Raw genomic sequence first — 18,629 nt, 5'->3', positions numbered from 1 at the left:
ACACTCGGCTTCGACACAGGCTAAAATGTGTCCATTTTCCAATAATAATTCAGTCCTTAAGTAAAAGGATAAAAAATTTTATAGTTGCGATGATTTCCTCTCTAACCATACAGACGGGAAAACAAAAATTTTTAAGTCAGGTGTATCTTGACGGCAAGTGAAAAAAAAATTCGAATTCGTATGTTCCAATCGGAACATTTGTAAGAGTCTGCCTAATATGCTGAATCAGCTACCTCCTGTGCGCATACCAGTGCGATGTGGAGGGAATGATCAAATGGCGTCTTGTTGATGTTCGCTGTGGAGACCGCCGCTACATGCCGTCCTTTAAGGACTGTTCTGTCATCAGGAGAAGAGGAATGTGCCCCACCGGAGAGACAATTGAAACCTTTGAAAATAATTCTGCCTCTCTACTACGTGAGTTACCTCAATTATTCGCACAGACAGGGAGAGCCGGCCGACGTACGCGAATTTTCAGACCTTTCGTCAGCTTCTCGTATTTTGTTTCCACTTCTCCGTTTCAGCTCCCCGTCCGTTCATTCCTTTTCTTCTTCTTCCGCACCTTTTCCTTCCTCCTCCAGGGGCACCTTCTTGGCAGCGTTCTTTTTCTTTTAGCTTTCGACTAAGTACGTCCCCACCTCTCACAACAATCTTCCCCCGGCCGTCCCGTTCGGTCGACGTGCTTGTGGCTGGCTTTGTGTCGCGCTGTACCACACGTGGGGGCGGCCACAAATCTTATTCTGTATTTTTCTACTTCTTTTTGCATCGCATTTTCTTATCCCCTCTCCTTGGTTTTGTTGTGTTTTTCTCCTTATTCTTGGGCACCCTTATCCTTGTGTCGTCTGCTCTGTTTCTCGTGCTTTCCTACTTGGAAATAAACGCCCAGCATAAAGCCAGGACTCGTCCTTGTCTCTCTGTCTGGTGTATTCATGTTCCCGCACTGTTTATCCATCGCTGTGTCACTCCAACTAGCCGAAATTGCCGCCACCTTGCTGCAACAATCCCGAAAACCTTCCGACGGCCGCGACTCTCCCAACGGATTTGCTCCGCCGGCCACCGGCGGCGCTGTCTGTTTGCCGAGAGTGCTGCCACCTGGGTTCCTGCACGGTGCCCATAGACCTCCTTCACCCCGCGACGTCACGAAGATGCGCTGGCGCTGATGTCAGCAGCGACTTTCGCATGGTAGGCAAAACAGGTTCCGCTGGCCCGTGCTTACCGCAGCTACCGGCGGCTGCTTCAAGCCTGTGCACTGCAGAAGCAGCATGTATTGACCAGCTGCGTCACTGCTGGATCCGCGTAGTAGCATAAAAAAAATTAAATTAGCCTCGATAGGTTTCTCGCACATAAATGCCGCGTTAGGAAACTGGCTAATAGGCATTGGGCCACGGTAGTAAAGCGCGAAATCTGGGAGTCGATCGGCACTGCCACTCAATGGACTTAATAGCATGCAAGTTACTGCGTTCATTCCCCTAAACATCAGGATAGTAGGCTGATAATTGCGCAAGGAAAAAAAGCATATGTAGCTGCAGACGTATTTATCACCTTGAGCCTGAGTGCACGGGGCGCCGGCAGGTTCACTCGCCCCCAAGGAATGCGTTCTTTTGTTAATAGCACAGCGTGTTTTAATGGCGTGTTTTATGACACTTAAATTTACTTGAAACTGTTTCTTGATACGATGACGTAAATATTTGATTCGAGTAGAAAGAAGTCTGGTAAGTTGTGTCAATCTTGCGCGGTCGCGTTGGCGTGCTTAGAATAGCGCACCTCAAGTGTGCTAAACGCGATATGCTTTTTCAATGCACCATGCATGTGTCAGGTTTCATGAGGTAGTACATGATCGCGATGCTTGTTTGGAAAGAAGCAGCCGCAGGCGTGCTACTAACAGACACGTGGCGAGATTGAGAGGGGACGCGGTAATGAAAAGTGTTTTCGTTATTTATGCATGCGATATGTAACTAAACTTGGTGCAGATATGAAATTCCTACGCTAGTTTCAGTAATGCCTTTTATTTTTAGCTATACCTGGTGCAGTTCTGGGTAATTATAATTAACACCCTCGTCAAGTCACCCCAAGGTCTTAAATATTTGAGTAGATAGTGCGCAGTTTTTTGTATGCCAGCATGTACACAAAGCCCTGTACTGTATGATGACGCGATTAGTTATTTTTCTAGATGATCAGAACATATATGCATGCATAGTTACATGAAAACGTTTCTTACAAAAAAAAACTAACATAGTACTGCCCGTGTAGGAAAAAAAATCGAGATATTTATTACGTTCCTCAACGTCTCAGGAAAAGTTTGTGACAAATGGAATCATTTTATTCTCATGCGTTACGGAATTACGAAGGTGAGTGATCCAGTCGCAGAAAATGTGAGAGGTCAGAAAACGAACCTTAAAGTTCATTCCCTCGTTTATGGCCTCTTCGCTTTCGCTTTGGTCAAAGAAATGCGGCACTGAAATCAAAGAAATTACCTCACAATTTTTGATGACCACACATCTAAATAGCGTAATTTATAAATTTGTACTCAATATTTTGGTATAATTTTTCATCACGAAACAAGACTCCAGGGCTAGGAAAGACAATAATTCTAGAAATAAAAAATTTTCACCAAATCGACCAGCTAAACAAGAGGACAAGTCGGCATGGCTGGTGCGGGGTCATGCGGCTAAAAACAGCGCTTAAGCGAGACAGAGGAGATCAGAGACACGACGCTGTCCCCACTTTTCGCACAGCGCGACACGTATGCCAACAGACGATGAGCGCACGTCTGCTCCGACGAAGCAACACCAGCGCTTCGCCTCACTACTGTCCCGAAGTAAAATCATTCCGGCTAGTGAAGAGTGTCAAAACTTGTTTTACTCAATGCCTAGCGTATAAACCAACGGAAGGAACTCTTTCTACTAGTTTACTACTAACCATATACACAATACAAAGTGGCAAACTATTTCTCTGAATACGCCGCACGTGGCCAACGCGAGCTCGTGTACTTCGACAACTTACTAAGTTGGAAGCATCAACCATTGCTGTGATTCGCAGAAACTGGAAACGCGCCTACCACCCTTGAAAACCCGCGCTCAACACCTATACGCAACGCCACTCCCCGATCTTTTGCATACCACGAGCCCGCTAGCGAGTCCAGCGCCACGTCGTTTGTTTTCAAACATGCAGGAGGTCTATAAAATAGTGTTCTTCGTACTGTGCATGCGCCAAACGATATTTCAAATTGAGCTTTTACGTTCGCATTACGTACGCTGTTTTTCAAATTTAGCGTGCGTACTGCTGCTTGCGCTAAGAAAAATAGCTTCTAAAATTCGCATCGCCCACATCCCCCGCTTTGGAGAGAATTCGTCAATGCTATTCGGTTTTTAGGCATATTCATTGACTTTAAATGGTACGCGTGATATTCGCTTTTCCTCCTATCACTGACAGTAGAACGAATGAGGGATAAACTTAACCTGTTTTCGATTCTGCGACCGCCGCCTGTGGATTGCCTTGATTTGGACTTTTACGCCCAGGTAATCATAGTGGTCATAGCCTTGCCAAGTGTAGTCGTTACGGTGGTAGGCAGAAAGGTTCGAAAAAAATCAGTATGATGTTATTAAAAACCTTTCTCGGTTCAGTGACCTAAAAAAAATTAGGCCGTGGCTCGACTGTACAGGCCATGGAACTGGCTGTCTACGCTATACGACTTGGATAACCTTGGCTAAGTGTGAAAAATTTGTCACAAATTATTTCCAGAACTCAACACCAAATGGCGCCACTGCTGCCTGTGCTATCGTTGCATTCTTGTAGGCATATGATAAACTAAAAGTGTGCTCATGCGACTTCTGCTGTAACCTCCTGCTAAATGCTTGCGTATAACGTACGTAAGCGCTCATGCGCTATATTAAAGGTCTCTATTGTCTCCAGAATTATAACTACTAGCGGAGAAAAGTGCAATCAGCACATTGTGATGGGACGGTTCATAGCTTGGTTTCGGTTTTGCATCCGATTCTAACGCGCATTTGTTTCACGGCTCAATTTTCGAGCACGAAGAAGTGCGTGTCAAAATCGGGTAAATATGGCAGTGCGCGTATTGACCCCCACCTCATAGCTTGACCCATTGTCAATGGAACAAATGTCTGAAAGGTCATATTGCCATTTTGTTCAACTCAATTGCAAGTACTCTAAAAGTGACCATTTACATGCAAAAGCCCCTGTTGATTAGGGATGGACTTTTTAAAGCGGAACTTCCCGAGAACTTGAAGACTGTACGAGGAAGTGCAGGCAGTGTCATGGCTAGCCATCAATTGTGTTTACTCACAGGTAGTGATTGCATCTGGTTCCAATCTGACAACTCTGAATCAGAATTACGGTGGTGCCAAAATATCAACAGGCAATGCCGCTTGCGATCCTTAGGTAGTGCTGCATTTTTTGTTGCACATCCTAGCACTTACTTCATCCGAAATTGAGATTTACCATGGTTTTTTCATGCCTTTATGACTCCCACTGTACATTTTCAGCAGCTTTTGTTTCACGCTTGCGCAAAGACATTTTCCATCTGAAACATATTATGCAGCTAAAGAAAATTTTCATCTTTGCGGGGGGGTGGGGGGGGGGGTGATATTATTGCTCAGATACTGTATTCTACGGTACACAGGAAAAAGATGCCTGGCAATGTGCTGTTACAACAGCTGAAGCCAACATCAGTAGGAAAACCATGTTAGCCTCATATTACTGCAACAGCTGTTGCGCTTGGAAGATCAGTTTATGCCTGCACGCATTTATACCTGCATTTGCTAGTGCAAATGATTTATTACACGCACTTGCAAAAGCGATCATGTGATTTATGTCCCGCATTATTGCAAAGAACCGTGTGCCACAGGCTGTGCTACTGCAAGCAGCTCTGACCTAAATAATTCAAAATTCTCGCAAGAGAGCAAAATCTTCACCCATGGTTCATGTTCAAAGGAGAGCGAGAATAAACTTTATTCACTCTAAATATGTTGAAACCACAGCTCCTCCTTTGGTTTCTGTGTGCCACTTCTGCAGGGCAAATTCTCTCCTATCACCTTCAATGGACAACAGTCTCCACAGTGGCAGAGCTGCACGGCATCAAAGAAAATATCTTTATAATAAATGTTGTGACGAATAGATGGGCGATGGGTGACATTCACAGGCTTGAAACCAGTCCTACAAAAATCTCTCAAGTCTGTTTAGGAAAAGTAACCATCAGGCAATCTCCTTTGACTTTAGATATCCCCAGCACACTGCCATTATGAAAACGAGATGGCAAACAAAGCGACTCGCAAAGCTCTGCCAGGCAACTTGCAAGTTCTAGTTGACATCTAATAGTAAATCTCTGGAAACGTGTAATTTCACTTCATTATGAAAACGAGATGGCAAACAAAGTGACTCGCAATGCTCTGCCAGGCAACTTGCTTGTTCTAGTTGATAGCTAACAGTAAATCTCTGGAAACGCCTAATTTCAGTTCATGTTCTTGATTTACCTCATTATGCAATTGTACAGAGAGGTTTGTTTTGGCCTTTTTAACAAATTTGCACGGTTAAGTAGGTAGTTTCCGCTTAACGAATGGGTAAAAAATTTCACGCTTCCTTTAAAGCTTTCTGAAGCCATTCTGTGTTCTTTATTCAGTAAGGTGAGATGTGAAAATTGTGTTCCTCTCATTTTGCATTCCCCGCACAAGTTTCTTGTAAAATTCACTTCGCGAGGGATTGATTATGCGATGTTCAGTTCTTTGTGTTGGTGCTGCTGGCATAAGCTGGGTTTCGGAGTCTGCAGGGCAATTTTCTTGAGATAAAGTGAAGTTTTGTTTTATTAGGTACACAACAAAGGAGGCACACTTTGCCATCTTGTTAAAGAACAACGCTATTTCAACAACAGCCTAAAACTAACTTTTAACTGGAAAAAAACGTTAACATTTCATTAGAACTTTAACAGCTAGCTACGTTAAATGTGTTGCAGTTATTGCTGTGTTCTATTCTCAGAAGCTGTTACATGCACACAGCTGTTCAGGCATACTTTGCCATCTTGTTAAAGAACCACGCTACTTAAAAAAGAACTTTAAATTAACTAACTTGTAACTGGAACAAGACTTTAAACTTAACTTCAACAAGAACTTTTAACAGGTAGCTATAATAATATGTTGCAGTTCTCGTTGTGTTCTAACTCCTGGAAGGTGAAGCTTTCCCAGAGCGCGTGTGGTCTTCTGAGAAGCACCTGCTCACTGGGAACCTGAAAAAAATCAGACCAGCATCGTGAGCTCCTAACTGCCATCAGTAGCAGTTTCTCATTGAATTCTGGAAGTTCAGCGAAGCGCTAAGTTGGGCTGGTTGGCGCATGGCAATAGGAAAAGGGACGAGACATAAGAAATGGCAAGAGACACAAATGAAGTGCTGAGACATTTTTGGAGGTACTCACACAACTGCTTGTTTTTCTGGCCTATCCCATACGGTGTTTTCAGTAGCTATCAATAAACTGAAAATTCAATTAGCTGACTTTGTGTCGTGGTATTATGCACCCTGCTTTGTACACACTTCTCATCTTTGTAGGTATCAGTGAAGCGCAGCAATTTTGGTGATGCCTAGGAAGCCCTGTGGACCCAACTGTTTAAAACAGGCTCGCTGTTCTGAAGCTCTTTCAGTAATGCCCAGCCTCACTAGTTCTGGCTCCCCGAATTTAATGGGGCGTATGATTCACCGTAGCTGAGTTGTTAGCTACCGGCAAAGTTAGCCTTCCAATTACTCTCCCTCCAATTGCTCCACCATGGTGAAACTTAAATATTGATTGCAACAAAAATATTGGCGCAGATTTGTTAGCTAGCGCAGCTGCACCACCATGTACACAAACTCATGCAACAGTCTTCAATCGATGCTTTCACTATTTTGAATCGAGATCGGTGTGTTGAATGAATTTAGTAATCTCTGGTATACAGTCCACACACACCCTGGGTATAGTCTGCAGGACTCAATTTTCGCTGCAAAAATATTTTTTCTTATGATCGCACCTTGTATATAGAATCGCATAGTGTCCACAAAGCCCCAAATAACTTTTAAACGTCTAGCATGCAGGTTGTACACCATAATTTACGGTATGCTAATAATATCGCATTACGGCAGTGAATTGCTGTTTGCATATAGTATCTCACAAAAGGCACTGGCACTTCATCCTGCATGGCTACTGATTACAACATGGCCTGTCTGTTACATTAGGAAAATACACCTTTCTAGTCCATATGCTCTGGTTTACATGAGATTCAGTATAGTAGAAACCTAATGCGATATGATTGCTGATGTCATATCCCCGACAATGTGACCACGTAGAGAATATCAAGCGAAGTTTTGAGTGGTACATTGTGTTGACATTGCCTTGGAGCCAATGGAGCTGTCTGCTTCCACTGACAGAAAACTCATGACAAATATTGGAATATTCAAGGTGCCACTATCATGTTACTTGCAGTGGAGGAACTTCTGCGCCAAACTTCGCCAGCGTGTTGTGTTGATTTTTTCACATTTTGTTATTGTTCACAATTAATAAAAATTACACAGTCTTCAGCAAAATCGTTTTTCCATTTGTTTATTTCTGGCTATCCTTTTTTATTAGGAAATAGCATTTTAACGAGAGCAGTTGGGAATAGGGTTTTTCATTTTTTTGCTTTACTATGGTCACAGTGAACACTGAACTTGCCAAATAAACCTGAAGTTTATCAATCCCCTTTTTTATGTCCTGCAAGAACTGAAATTTTGGTGCGAACCATTTTTTTCTGCTATAAAATGCCATTTTCTCTGATTGAAAACCTAAAAACTTCTGCTAAAATTTCAAATTTCTTTTACTGCAAAACCTGTACAAAAGCTGCTATCAGAATCTTATCGCCAGTTCCATACACACTGTACTTCCAGACATTGCTGGATGCCTGAATCTAGAAATGGGAGATGTGCCCAAAAAACATTCTCTGCACACCTGTTTCTTGCCTGCACTTTCTTGTCAGAGAGTCTAGCTGTGGTAATGGCCAGAACAACGTTTAAGCAAATGGCGATTAGATTTAACTGAATGGTCACTTCTACAACTTATTTCTCAAAGTTCTTGAGAACGACGATGCTTGCCCAAGAGAATCATGCAATTAAATAATGCTGGCACACTGTGATGAAAGAGAAATCAATACCATTCATACATACAGCAGGTACCTAATGTGAAAACTAGAACCCTCTTCACAAGAATTAAAAGCAAGCTTTAAAAGCATGGTTGTTGGAAGGTCACTGCAACTTTAACATTTAAGTGCTCTTTGCTTGGATTTTTGATTGGGCATGCAGTTGTGTAAATGTGCGCCACATTAAGTATTTGATGCTTTTCCTAAAGAACAAAGGACTCACCCTTACCGCTGGATTAAAATATGTCTTTGAATCTGCGAACAAAGCAGGTTTCTTTTAACATAATCACCATACTGCTACAAGCAGAGATTACAGTGCATACCACCTCTGGGGTCAATTATACCTGAAACATGGCCTGAAACATGGCCAAGAAAGACACTATTTTTTTATTACTTTTGGATCCATAAATCATATGCACTCACCTTGAATGAGAATCAGTCCTTGGTGTCCGGAAGCGGATGCTGCTCAGAGACGAATCGGAGCGTGGTAGTGACCTGAGTATATTCATCAAGAGCAGTTGTGGATACGATTGAGTGCAGTCATTTAGATGCTTTGCTTTTTTAACCCCCACCCTGACCATATTGGACTAACATCACTAAGTACAGGAGTCACAAGGCTACATCAACACCGCTCAAAGCATTATGTATGAAAAGCAGCCAGTAGTTCACGCAGTGGGTGGTGGGAAGAAGACTTGCACTTCAGAGTCAGTCAAGGGCTAAATGCTCTACACATGTGCGTTAATCAGAGATTGAAAAGTATGAGACGTGTTGCTGTACTTTATAAGTTCATTCCACACCAGAAACGTTAATGCACGTGAGTGTATTGTACAACACGCTGCCCATTACAGATGGTCTGTAAGCCTAGAAATAGACCCGCCGCGGCGGCTTAGTGGTTGGGACACTCTCCTGCCAAGCTGGAAGACCAACGTTCAATCAGAAGCAGGGCGGCCGCGTTTTGACGGAGGTGAAACGCAAAAGGCGCCTGTGAGCTATGCGATGTCAACGCACATTAAAGAGTCCCAGGTGGTTGAAATTAATCCGTTGCACTTCACTACGGCATCCCCCATAGCCTACATGTTGCTTCGAGACGTTAATTAAACACCAAAATTTACAATTCATATACTTTTGGCTGCTGAGCCCAAGTTGACGGACAGAATCCCAGCCGAGGGGGCCCATTCGGATGGAGGCAAAGTCCAAAAAAAAAAAGCCGGCTGTGCGATGTCGGCATGCATTAAAGAACCCCGGTGAACCCGCATTCCTCAACCACGGCGTCCCCAATATATTCCTGATGTGGGGTACTATACATGCATCTTTTGGGAATGGAGAGAAACCCAAGGCACTCAGTGTCCCAAGGAACAGCTTCAACACCAGGTAGGAGAACGGTGGAAATCGCAAGGCGGCGGACAACTGGAAGCGAGGCCAAGGTGGCAAATGTATTGTGGCCAACGTGGTCAGGCGCAAATGCAACAAAGGTTGATGGTCTGCTCATATAAATGAAGCGTATCCGCGCCAGTCGGGAGGCCTCCTTGGGTCAGCTGGCCACAAAAATTGGGTGCACCACTCTGATCCAGAAATGAAGCAGCAGTTAGAACAATAAAAATGTTCTACAGAAATGGAAATGTTCTGCAGGGAAATGTCATAGCCTCCGCCTTATCGGACTTTGAGGAAATTCTGATGGTTGATTACCTCCAAAAGCTCCACAAATCAATGCCCAGTACTATTGGAACTTTCTGGAAGCACCGAAACCTGCCAATATTTCGAGGAAACACTCTGAAAAAGCTAGAACTTGCGGTAATTTTTTAGCTGGACAACACGCTCTTCGACGCAGGACCCCATTTGCTTGAAGCAATGCACTGTTACCGACCCCACCTTAATCACCCGACCTCGCTTTTCTGAGAGGACAGCATTTTCCCACTGACAATGCAGTCATAACTGCTGCTGACAACTAATGTCGCCTCCGAACCTCAGATACATTAGGAATAGAATCCGTGCGACCGTTATAAGTGGCTAGTCAGTCGAGTTCAGTTCAAACGGACCTGAGGGTAGCGCGGTTTTCTATCATTTATATCCGAAGTTCATAGTAAGTGGACCTGTGATTAAAATTTGGGGGACTTCTTAACCACATTCTTAAAAAAGAAAATGTGATAGCATTTAGGTTGCCTGCTGTATGGTGTCTATAATGAGTGTCTAATGTTTTTGCGATTTTCACGCCGAAACTTCTGTTGGAACAGCCTCCACTGCCCTTATATGGTATGCATAACTCACCAGCTTCTTTAGTGTTTGAGTACCTTCTATTGGATTATCAGATGGGGTTATACCAATCTAACAAATCCGCCAAACAATTCCCACTAATCCACAATAATTCATTTTCTTGGGTAGACCTACTTGCAAATTTCTGCGGTCCTTTGGAATTTTGGGGGGTGGGCCAACTTCAAAAATCAGGGGGGCTACCTGCCATGATGGGCAGGTTATGATGACGTCACAAAGTCACGTGACCTCTGCCGACCAATCGGAAAATTCTGTACCACTGAAACCTTACAACTATGCGACTTTACTATTTTTGTCGCAGGTTAATAAATTGCTATCAATGCCTTTTTTTTCAGGCGTTTGTGAAACGTTACAAATGGGCTTTGGGAAACTTAGACGACGTTTAACCTTCCCTTAAGAGTATAATGTGAAAACATTAGCGATCCCTACCGCTCAAGTACTTGTTCTCTTGCATAGATTCATAGAACGCGGAGAGTCCTCATACCACAACTGACACGGTGGTGTGGTTGAACAATGCGCCAATGCCCCTGCAGGTTGCTGTTTCAAAGATGGCCACCGATGGGGCTTATAAGACCCAGGTTGCTCTAGTCGAGCTCCCGTAAGGCTCATTTTTACACATAATGTTTTCGGGAGGCTATCTACCTCTTCGCCAATGAGCTGATTCCCAGTTCCACGGTGGGCAGATGGCAATTGCATTGAAATTAAAAAACAATGGCTCATGGTTTAGCATTGCTAAGAATGAAATGTTTTGCGAAAGCACGTTTTACAGGCAGACACCACTGCCACATACCTCAAAGCGCGATTGAGGTGTCCATTTACCCAGGGAGCCAGCTTTCTCGGCTAGTTACGTGAACTGAAGGGGTTGCTTTGCCTGCATGCCTTTGTAAGGGCATGTATTTTCGCACGATGCACCCAAACTTTGTCCAGCCACAGCGCCAAGGGTAACCGCGTTTTCGAAATTCTAAAAACTGATGTGGCTATTACTAACAACTGGCTTTACAAATCTGTGATTGCAACTAGTCACTTAACTCTATTAGTTAAAATTTAATCTCTAAAAATTAGTTAACCAGTTTACTATTAAAGGCGATTATCCGGTTTTCTCATGTCCACCAACACTGAAAATAGTATGCCGCAAAAGCCATATTTTTACCCCGAAAAGCCTATTTTTTTAAATTTTCGAAAGCATTCGCTGATACAGGTCACACACACACACACACACACACACACACACACACACACACACACACACACACACACACACACACACACACACACACACACACACACACACACACACACACACACACACACACACACACACACACACACACACACACACACACACACACACACACACACACACACACACACACACACACACACACACACACACACACACACACACACACACACACACACACACACACACACACACACACACACACACACACACACACACACACACACACACACACACACACACACACACACACACACACACACACACACACACACACACACACACACACACACACACACACACACACACACACACACACACACACACACACACACACACACACACACACACACACACACACACACACACACACACACACACACACACACACACACACACACACACACACACACACACACACACACACACACACACACACACACACACACACACACACACACACACACACACACACACACACACACACACACACACACACACACACACACACACACACACACACACACACACACACACACACACACACACACACACACACACACACACACACACACACACACACACACACTTTTTGCTACTGGTGACGACAGCGAATAAACCAGTGCCATATCTCAGTAGACGGGCGAGGGCAAGAGTTGTGAGGCAAGGCTTTTGAGATCCCGCATCAAGGCGGGATTTGCTGAAACCTGCCTGAGCCCTACCTCATCGCCCAATCTAGGAAGCAATGGTTTGGTTTGGTTTATATGGGTTTAACGTCCCAAAGCGACTCAGGCTATGAGAGATGCCATAGTGAAGGGCTCCGGAAATTTCGACCACCTGGGGTTCTTTAACGTGCACTGATATCGCACAGCACACAGGCCTCTAGAATTCCGCCTTTATCGAAATTCGACCGCCGCGGCCAGAATCGAACCCGCATCTTTCAGGCCAGCAGCCGAGCGCCATAACCACTCAGCCACCACAGCGGCAATGTATGAAGATGATGATGATGATGAATTTTTAGGGCACAAGGGCACCTGTGGCCAAAGAGCGCCATAGCACAAGGTTTTTCTATTGCTCAAGGTGGGGTCAAAGACCCATTTCCCAAGCATTTCACCCCAAATAACCCAAGCACCAGGCGGGGGAAGGCTTGTACCCATTGTATCATCGGTGGGTTTCCGGCGGCACTGGGGATCGAGCCCCACACCTCCCGCATGCGAGGCGGATGCTCAAACGACTTGGCCACCGTGGCGGTCCATGCGTGGGCGTTTTGAACGCCGCCATAGGAAACGACCGCGTCGTGGCGCTGAACCCCACTTCCTGCGCAGTGCGATCACGGCAGCATGCTGTGCGGGGTCAGAGTATAGGCCCTGTTTTTGAAACAGTCATTGAATAAAACCACGCCGAGCGTTACTGCCAATAGTTTAAAAGCTATTCGAAAACTTGAGAACTTATTCAACTCGTTTCGAATAAGGCTGAAAGCACACAATTTGATTCATTCAGCGAATCAAATAGGAGGATATTTGATTCGCTGTTCGCACACCCTTATGCTTCGTATACTGTCAAAAGTCCACCTACACTAAAGATGATTCACTTTAGTAGCAAGGATAGGAACCACTTTAGTTACTTAAATGGGGCCATGACAGCCTATTTTCACGCATACCCTGCTTATCGCCTTTAATTCCCAACAAGGTAACTTACAATTCCCCCAATTTTCAGTTGATTCTGTGCGGTAAATATCCTTAAAACGAATTTTTTTTTCGTTCCTTTTGCGAAATGCTTGCTGGTCTGGCAACCTCTGTTCGCTGACGTCACAAGCACATACACGCCACGCGTCGTCTGCTGCGAGCTGTTGAGGTGCTTGCATGCACACCGTAGACAGCGGTCGCTCGAAAGGTTTTTTCTTTTAGCCTAGCAAAATAAAATGCATTTTCCGTGTTCTCTTTTGGCAAGCCTTCAACTTGGTACGCGAGCTGAGTGATCCTTGGGAAAGCGGACTTGCTCATGGCGCCCACTTTCCGATTGTTGAGGAAACAGAAATCGATGGACCCCTGCTTTATTATTTACGCTTGGAAGCATGCTGTTCGTATGTTATGAGTGTGGTCTCTTTTGAGCAGTCCCGTATGTGAAATGCGGCACGTGCCGTGCATGCCTTAGCCGATGTGCGCCGTGAAAGCCACGGCGTTTTGTAGCTATAGCTGCCAAGTTCTTGTCCGCTATTCATTGCTCGATAATTAAACTCAAATTATCAAGAGGTGCACTACCGTAACCTTGAGGCACGAAAGGAGCAGAGAAAAGTGCCGAGTGCAACGACTTCCGCTCTGCATGTACGCGTTTGTAGGTCGAACATACATTTCCTTCGACTCATAGAACCTTTTTGTAGCTAGGAACCAATTGCCGCTTGCAAAACCCTACGTGACTCGAATGCTTTCACTGTCCGAGTGATGAATAGTCGCCGCCGTCTAAATAAGTGCTTTGATACTATAGTACAGCATTTTGCTGTGTGTGCGCATTGTGCCCCAGGAGTGCCACGATTACAACTGCAGCCCCGCGCTGAGGTTGTTTACATGGCTGTGCGCAAACAGTACTGCTCGTTTGGGTGGCATAAAACGCCTGGTGGGTTATCCTTTTATTAAATATTACATACTCTTGCTCACAAATTGCACTTTTACTCATTTACACACCATGATAACACTCCAATAAGGGCCGATGATGCTATATCGCCTGCTTGGGAAACGCTTCGCTTAAAATACCGGCGCTTTCTGCTAATTGTATCTGCTTTCTTTTATGTCACCAGAGTTTAATTTTAGGTCGGTTTGGCTAACAACACGTTCGGGCATTACTTGAATTAATGAAAACAACCAGATATGTTGTCCACAGTCGACGCTGACGGCTGCTGCCGGCTGCCTTCTGCACATGCTATGCAGACCGGGTCACATATATCGGCACTTCCCCCTTACTGTACTCGCGTCCTGAGATGTAGGCAGTCGTCGCTTTGAGGGCACTGTAGCCAAAACTACGCTCGACAGCTATTTGCAGGCGCTAAAGCTTGCGAATTCACTCTTCACAATCGCCGAAGTCGCACATTCGAATCCTGCGTACTCGCTAGGCCTCATCACGAAAGGGGCCGGCAGTCCACCGTCAACCAAAATTCAAGAATATGGGAAAGGTTCCTCACTGACTAGTAACAACGTGTGAAGATATGATATGTAGCCGCTTGTTTCACTTTTTTCGATACGGATAAGGTACACAAGCGCAGTTTTTCCAGCCGTCGGCTCACCGGCCGGGCGTGGAGCTTTCGCTCGGCCACACTAGTGTTCCTGTATATGCTCCCACAGGGAGAAGAGTTGCGCGAAGGTCCGCCATCATGATCCAATCTTTGCGGGAAAGCCACCGCTCGTGCGCACAGGGGCTGCGTACATCGTCTCGCTGTGTACAGCGCTTGGGCTTGTTTTTTATTTGCGTAAAAATTGCACTCGATCTCAATTTTTTAAACATAGCGCGAAAAACTAATCTGTGGCTTGCCGAGGGTGTGCATACAGGATGAAAAAAAAATCGCCATCGGTTAACAGCAAATTGTAGTCATGACAATAAATTGACGAAAAATACTAGAAACGGCCTGCAGTTTTTTTTCCTGGAACAAGTAATTTCAAATGAACAAGCAGTCCCGTTCCGGATGGGGCAGCGTCTGTCCCGTCCTGTCTTCCTCTGCGCGCGTCTTAAAAATAGGGAGTATTGCGGTGAATTACTTTTTCACAACTAGCACCGCCGCGTGTTCTGTGCGAGTTATGCAAGGAAAATATGAAAACACATCTCCCTAGAACCACATTAATATGATTCTGCAACCTGTCGCAGGCAAGCAGACTAAAGCAACACCAATGCATTGAACAGGCGAGTCTGACCTAAATAAAAAATTTCAAACTCAATTGCTTGCCTAAAACATTCTACAAAATGTGCCCCGTAGCTAAATGCAGTGAAATGACGAATCTTCAAAGGACCGCGAATAAGTACTTTTCTCGTTGATATTAGCTTACCCAAATTTTATTAAAAAGCATTTTTTCATCTGTTAATAAGTTATATTTCGTAGCGCTTAACGCTGCCCATTCTCATAAGCCACTTCAATCGCCGACGCACTTCAGCCGCCGAACTTCCCAATGGCACTTTGTAAAACGCTTTGCTGTTTCCAGTGCGGTTGCTGCAGTTTGGCGCACTGCATGCAGTCATAGCTGACAACTGCGCGGCTCACTGCCACAGCAGAACCCCAAACCTGACGCCACAGGCGTGCACGGGAAATGTGTGAAATGTAGCCGACAGCGTGGGCTCTCGTGAGGCATCGAGCTGACGAAGGGTCGCTCGGCACTGCACCTGTGAAGTCAGCTTCCCCGCGGAAATTCGAACACCTGACGTCACGAAAATCATGTGACCGCCTCTCGGCGAATGGCGTTCGGAGCGGCGAGGGAAAACAGACGCGCATATACAGGAACACAAGGGGGAGCATATACAGGAACACTAGGCCGCACAAGCCCAGGCGACGGAGGCGAGCGGCACCGTCATGCGGCGTTTTCTGCCCGTGTCGCTTGCCTCGCCGATCGGATTTATGCGCAGGCACCGAATGAAAGCCCATCTTCGCTGGTGCATGCACACCGCGTACGTCGCCGTGGTTAGCATGAGGTCAATTCTTAAGTTTATAGAATGTCATACCAACTAATCCCCTACCGCTCTCTTCTGGTTCCCACTATGCTGCCTCTTTAACATTACTACGATACGCGATCGTTGATCGTGCTGGCGTTGTCGTCAATCTAGCGTGACAGACCAGTGCGTCAGCGACGGCATTTGCGTACCCATCAGCCCACCGACCATCGATCGCCGTCGCATCAGCTATAGTGTGACCGGACCCAACCTATACCGAAGAAAAACTGCGTTACTATTATCGCTTTTTCGGTACCAGTCATTCATATATGGGGGACGACTGCTACTTCGATCGCCGGCGAAAGTACAGGGTGGAATGAGACCTCGCTGCGCATATTGCAGCAACGAGAGCAGACGACGTTGCTCCGTGCATGTGCTAGTGACGTCACGACAGCTTTCAATATGGCGGTCGCTGCCGGTGGGAGGAGTCTCCCGGTCTCAATTTGGATCGTATTTTTTGGAAAATACAGCGCGTCCAGGGCAGCCAAATTTCAGAATTTGAATCATAAGCTTTTGCATTAGTTACTGAAGCAGAAAACTGCAATATGAAGAACGACCATGTCATGGCCCCTTTAAGCATATTTCTTGCGTTGTTCTTGCGCATTGCTTAACTTGCCTTTTTTTCTCATGAAAAATAAAATATATGCTGAAGGGGGCGGGGGGCATAGTGGCAGTTTCGATTGGAAGTTGCGAATCCTCCAAAAGAAGCGGCCCCACAGAAATGTCATGGCCATTAAAGTGCTGGGAGTATTCTCTTGAAGGTGGCACACGTGGCACTAGCCGCGCGTGATTGATTAGAAAATTTTTCTATTATGCTATTGGAAAGCGCAGCAGCATTTTCATCTTGCACACGTTAATAATAGCTTCGCCCATATCTTGGAAAGTCGTAAGCCTCCTCACCTGCGCTCTCTCGGTGAACTCCCTGAGAAGAGAGGGGGAAAAAATGTAAAGCCAAGTAATGCTGAATTGCAGTTCAGCATCATTGACGTGCTGCCGAAATCGTTGCGCTGAAGGCACGCCAAGAGACCTCCCTAGCTTTCTGTTTTGAATTGCATTTCAGTCCCAGTGACCAAGTTACAGGGGAGGTTCGCTGCTGGATCTTCACTTCGAAATGAACTAGGTAATCAACAAATCACGCAACAAAGATTCGCTGTCTTCTACTTTGCTCGTGGGAGCACCGTATACGTGTGCGAGTACTATCAAGCGGGAATCAAACGGGAACACCGGCTGCAAAGATGTCTCGCCTTTTCACGTTCAGCTCGCAACCAGCGTGGTTGGTGTTTCCACATAAAATTTCCTGCGAGGTGTACGTACCGCAGCCAACCATGCATCACTTTCATGCTACACGCATATGAGGAATGACGCACGAGAGCGGTCGCCTCTGCATCTGGCCCGGTATATATAGTAACTCTGAAGGTTCGTGCGCGCCGTGTACTGAGCAATATCTTCGTCCTCCAACTGGCGAATTTGATGACATTTTTTTGTTATTCCTCTAGGAAGCAGCGCAAAATTTACAGCGGCCTGGCGTTAACCATGCTGTCTTCAATTACCCGTTAGCTTTTTCAGCGGCTACAGGACGCCCTGTGGTTGCAAGGAAGCTGGTGGTGGGCGAGATTGCTTACCGAAGGCCAGCGTGGCTTGAGCCACGTCCAAGCGGCTGGCGGGCTGGTCATCATGGGCGTAGGTGCGGTGACCCCTCTGCTGGGATAGGTCCTGCGGTATTCGCGTCAAGACTGTCAATCGCGTGAGCACATGTTCGTCCGCGGCGCACTTCAGGCATATTGACCAACGCGCGCTCGGTAAGACCCACGCGAAGAATGGTAGAATATCTCGTGAAAAATGCTACGCAGCCTGGCAGTGAACGAGAGCCTGCAAATTCCACGCAGATAGATGGCGCCACGGGTACAGCTGGGTGCCATAAACAAAACGGGTGGCCATGGAACACGGAGGGCTTCAAGTTGAGGAACAACATTTTGTGCGTTCGCTTCGAAACCAGCCAGGGTTATATGCAAGGTGGTATGAACCTTACAGCACTGAAACATGCGAATACACGACGTAACACGATTTTAAAGCGTGCGGATAAAAATCCTACAGCAGTAATATACTGTTTATTTTGTGTGGCAAGCGCGTTACGTATTGGAAGTAGCCCCACGACCACCAGTCAAGAAGCGACATTGGTATTTTTCATGAGGGAATAAATTACGCAGACCGATTTCTTAGATGAATGGTTGAAGAGAAAAGGCTTAAACACCCTTTCTTTGACTGCTTGACGGAAGTGGTACGCTTAA

General features: G+C 45.6%; 1 protein-coding gene across 2 annotated transcripts in view; it reads right to left on the bottom strand.

Moving 5' to 3' along the window:
• Nucleotides 1–5,798: 5,798 nt before the first annotated feature.
• The window catches only part of LOC144115566 (uncharacterized), a 74,666-nt gene continuing 61,835 nt past the window's right edge, over nucleotides 5,799–18,629 (bottom strand). Inside the window, exons 8-11 of one of the 2 annotated variants that reach the window (XM_077649994.1) lie at nucleotides 17,964–18,054; nucleotides 17,242–17,263; nucleotides 8,571–8,642; nucleotides 5,799–6,235 (exon numbers count right to left, since the gene is read on the bottom strand). In XM_077649994.1, coding sequence (XP_077506120.1) covers nucleotides 6,166–6,235; nucleotides 8,571–8,642; nucleotides 17,242–17,263; nucleotides 17,964–18,054 — 255 coding nt within the window. In that variant the 3' untranslated portion in view covers nucleotides 5,799–6,165. Of the gene's footprint in view, nucleotides 6,236–8,570; nucleotides 8,643–17,241; nucleotides 17,264–17,963; nucleotides 18,055–18,629 lie in introns of those variants that run through there. The other variant, XM_077649995.1, reaches the window with a different exon arrangement.

This window comes from Amblyomma americanum, chromosome 1 (genome assembly GCF_052857255.1).
Source record: "Amblyomma americanum isolate KBUSLIRL-KWMA chromosome 1, ASM5285725v1, whole genome shotgun sequence".
NCBI lineage: Eukaryota > Metazoa > Arthropoda > Arachnida > Ixodida > Ixodidae > Amblyomma > Amblyomma americanum.
This window is presented reverse-complemented; position numbering and strand designations above follow the sequence as displayed.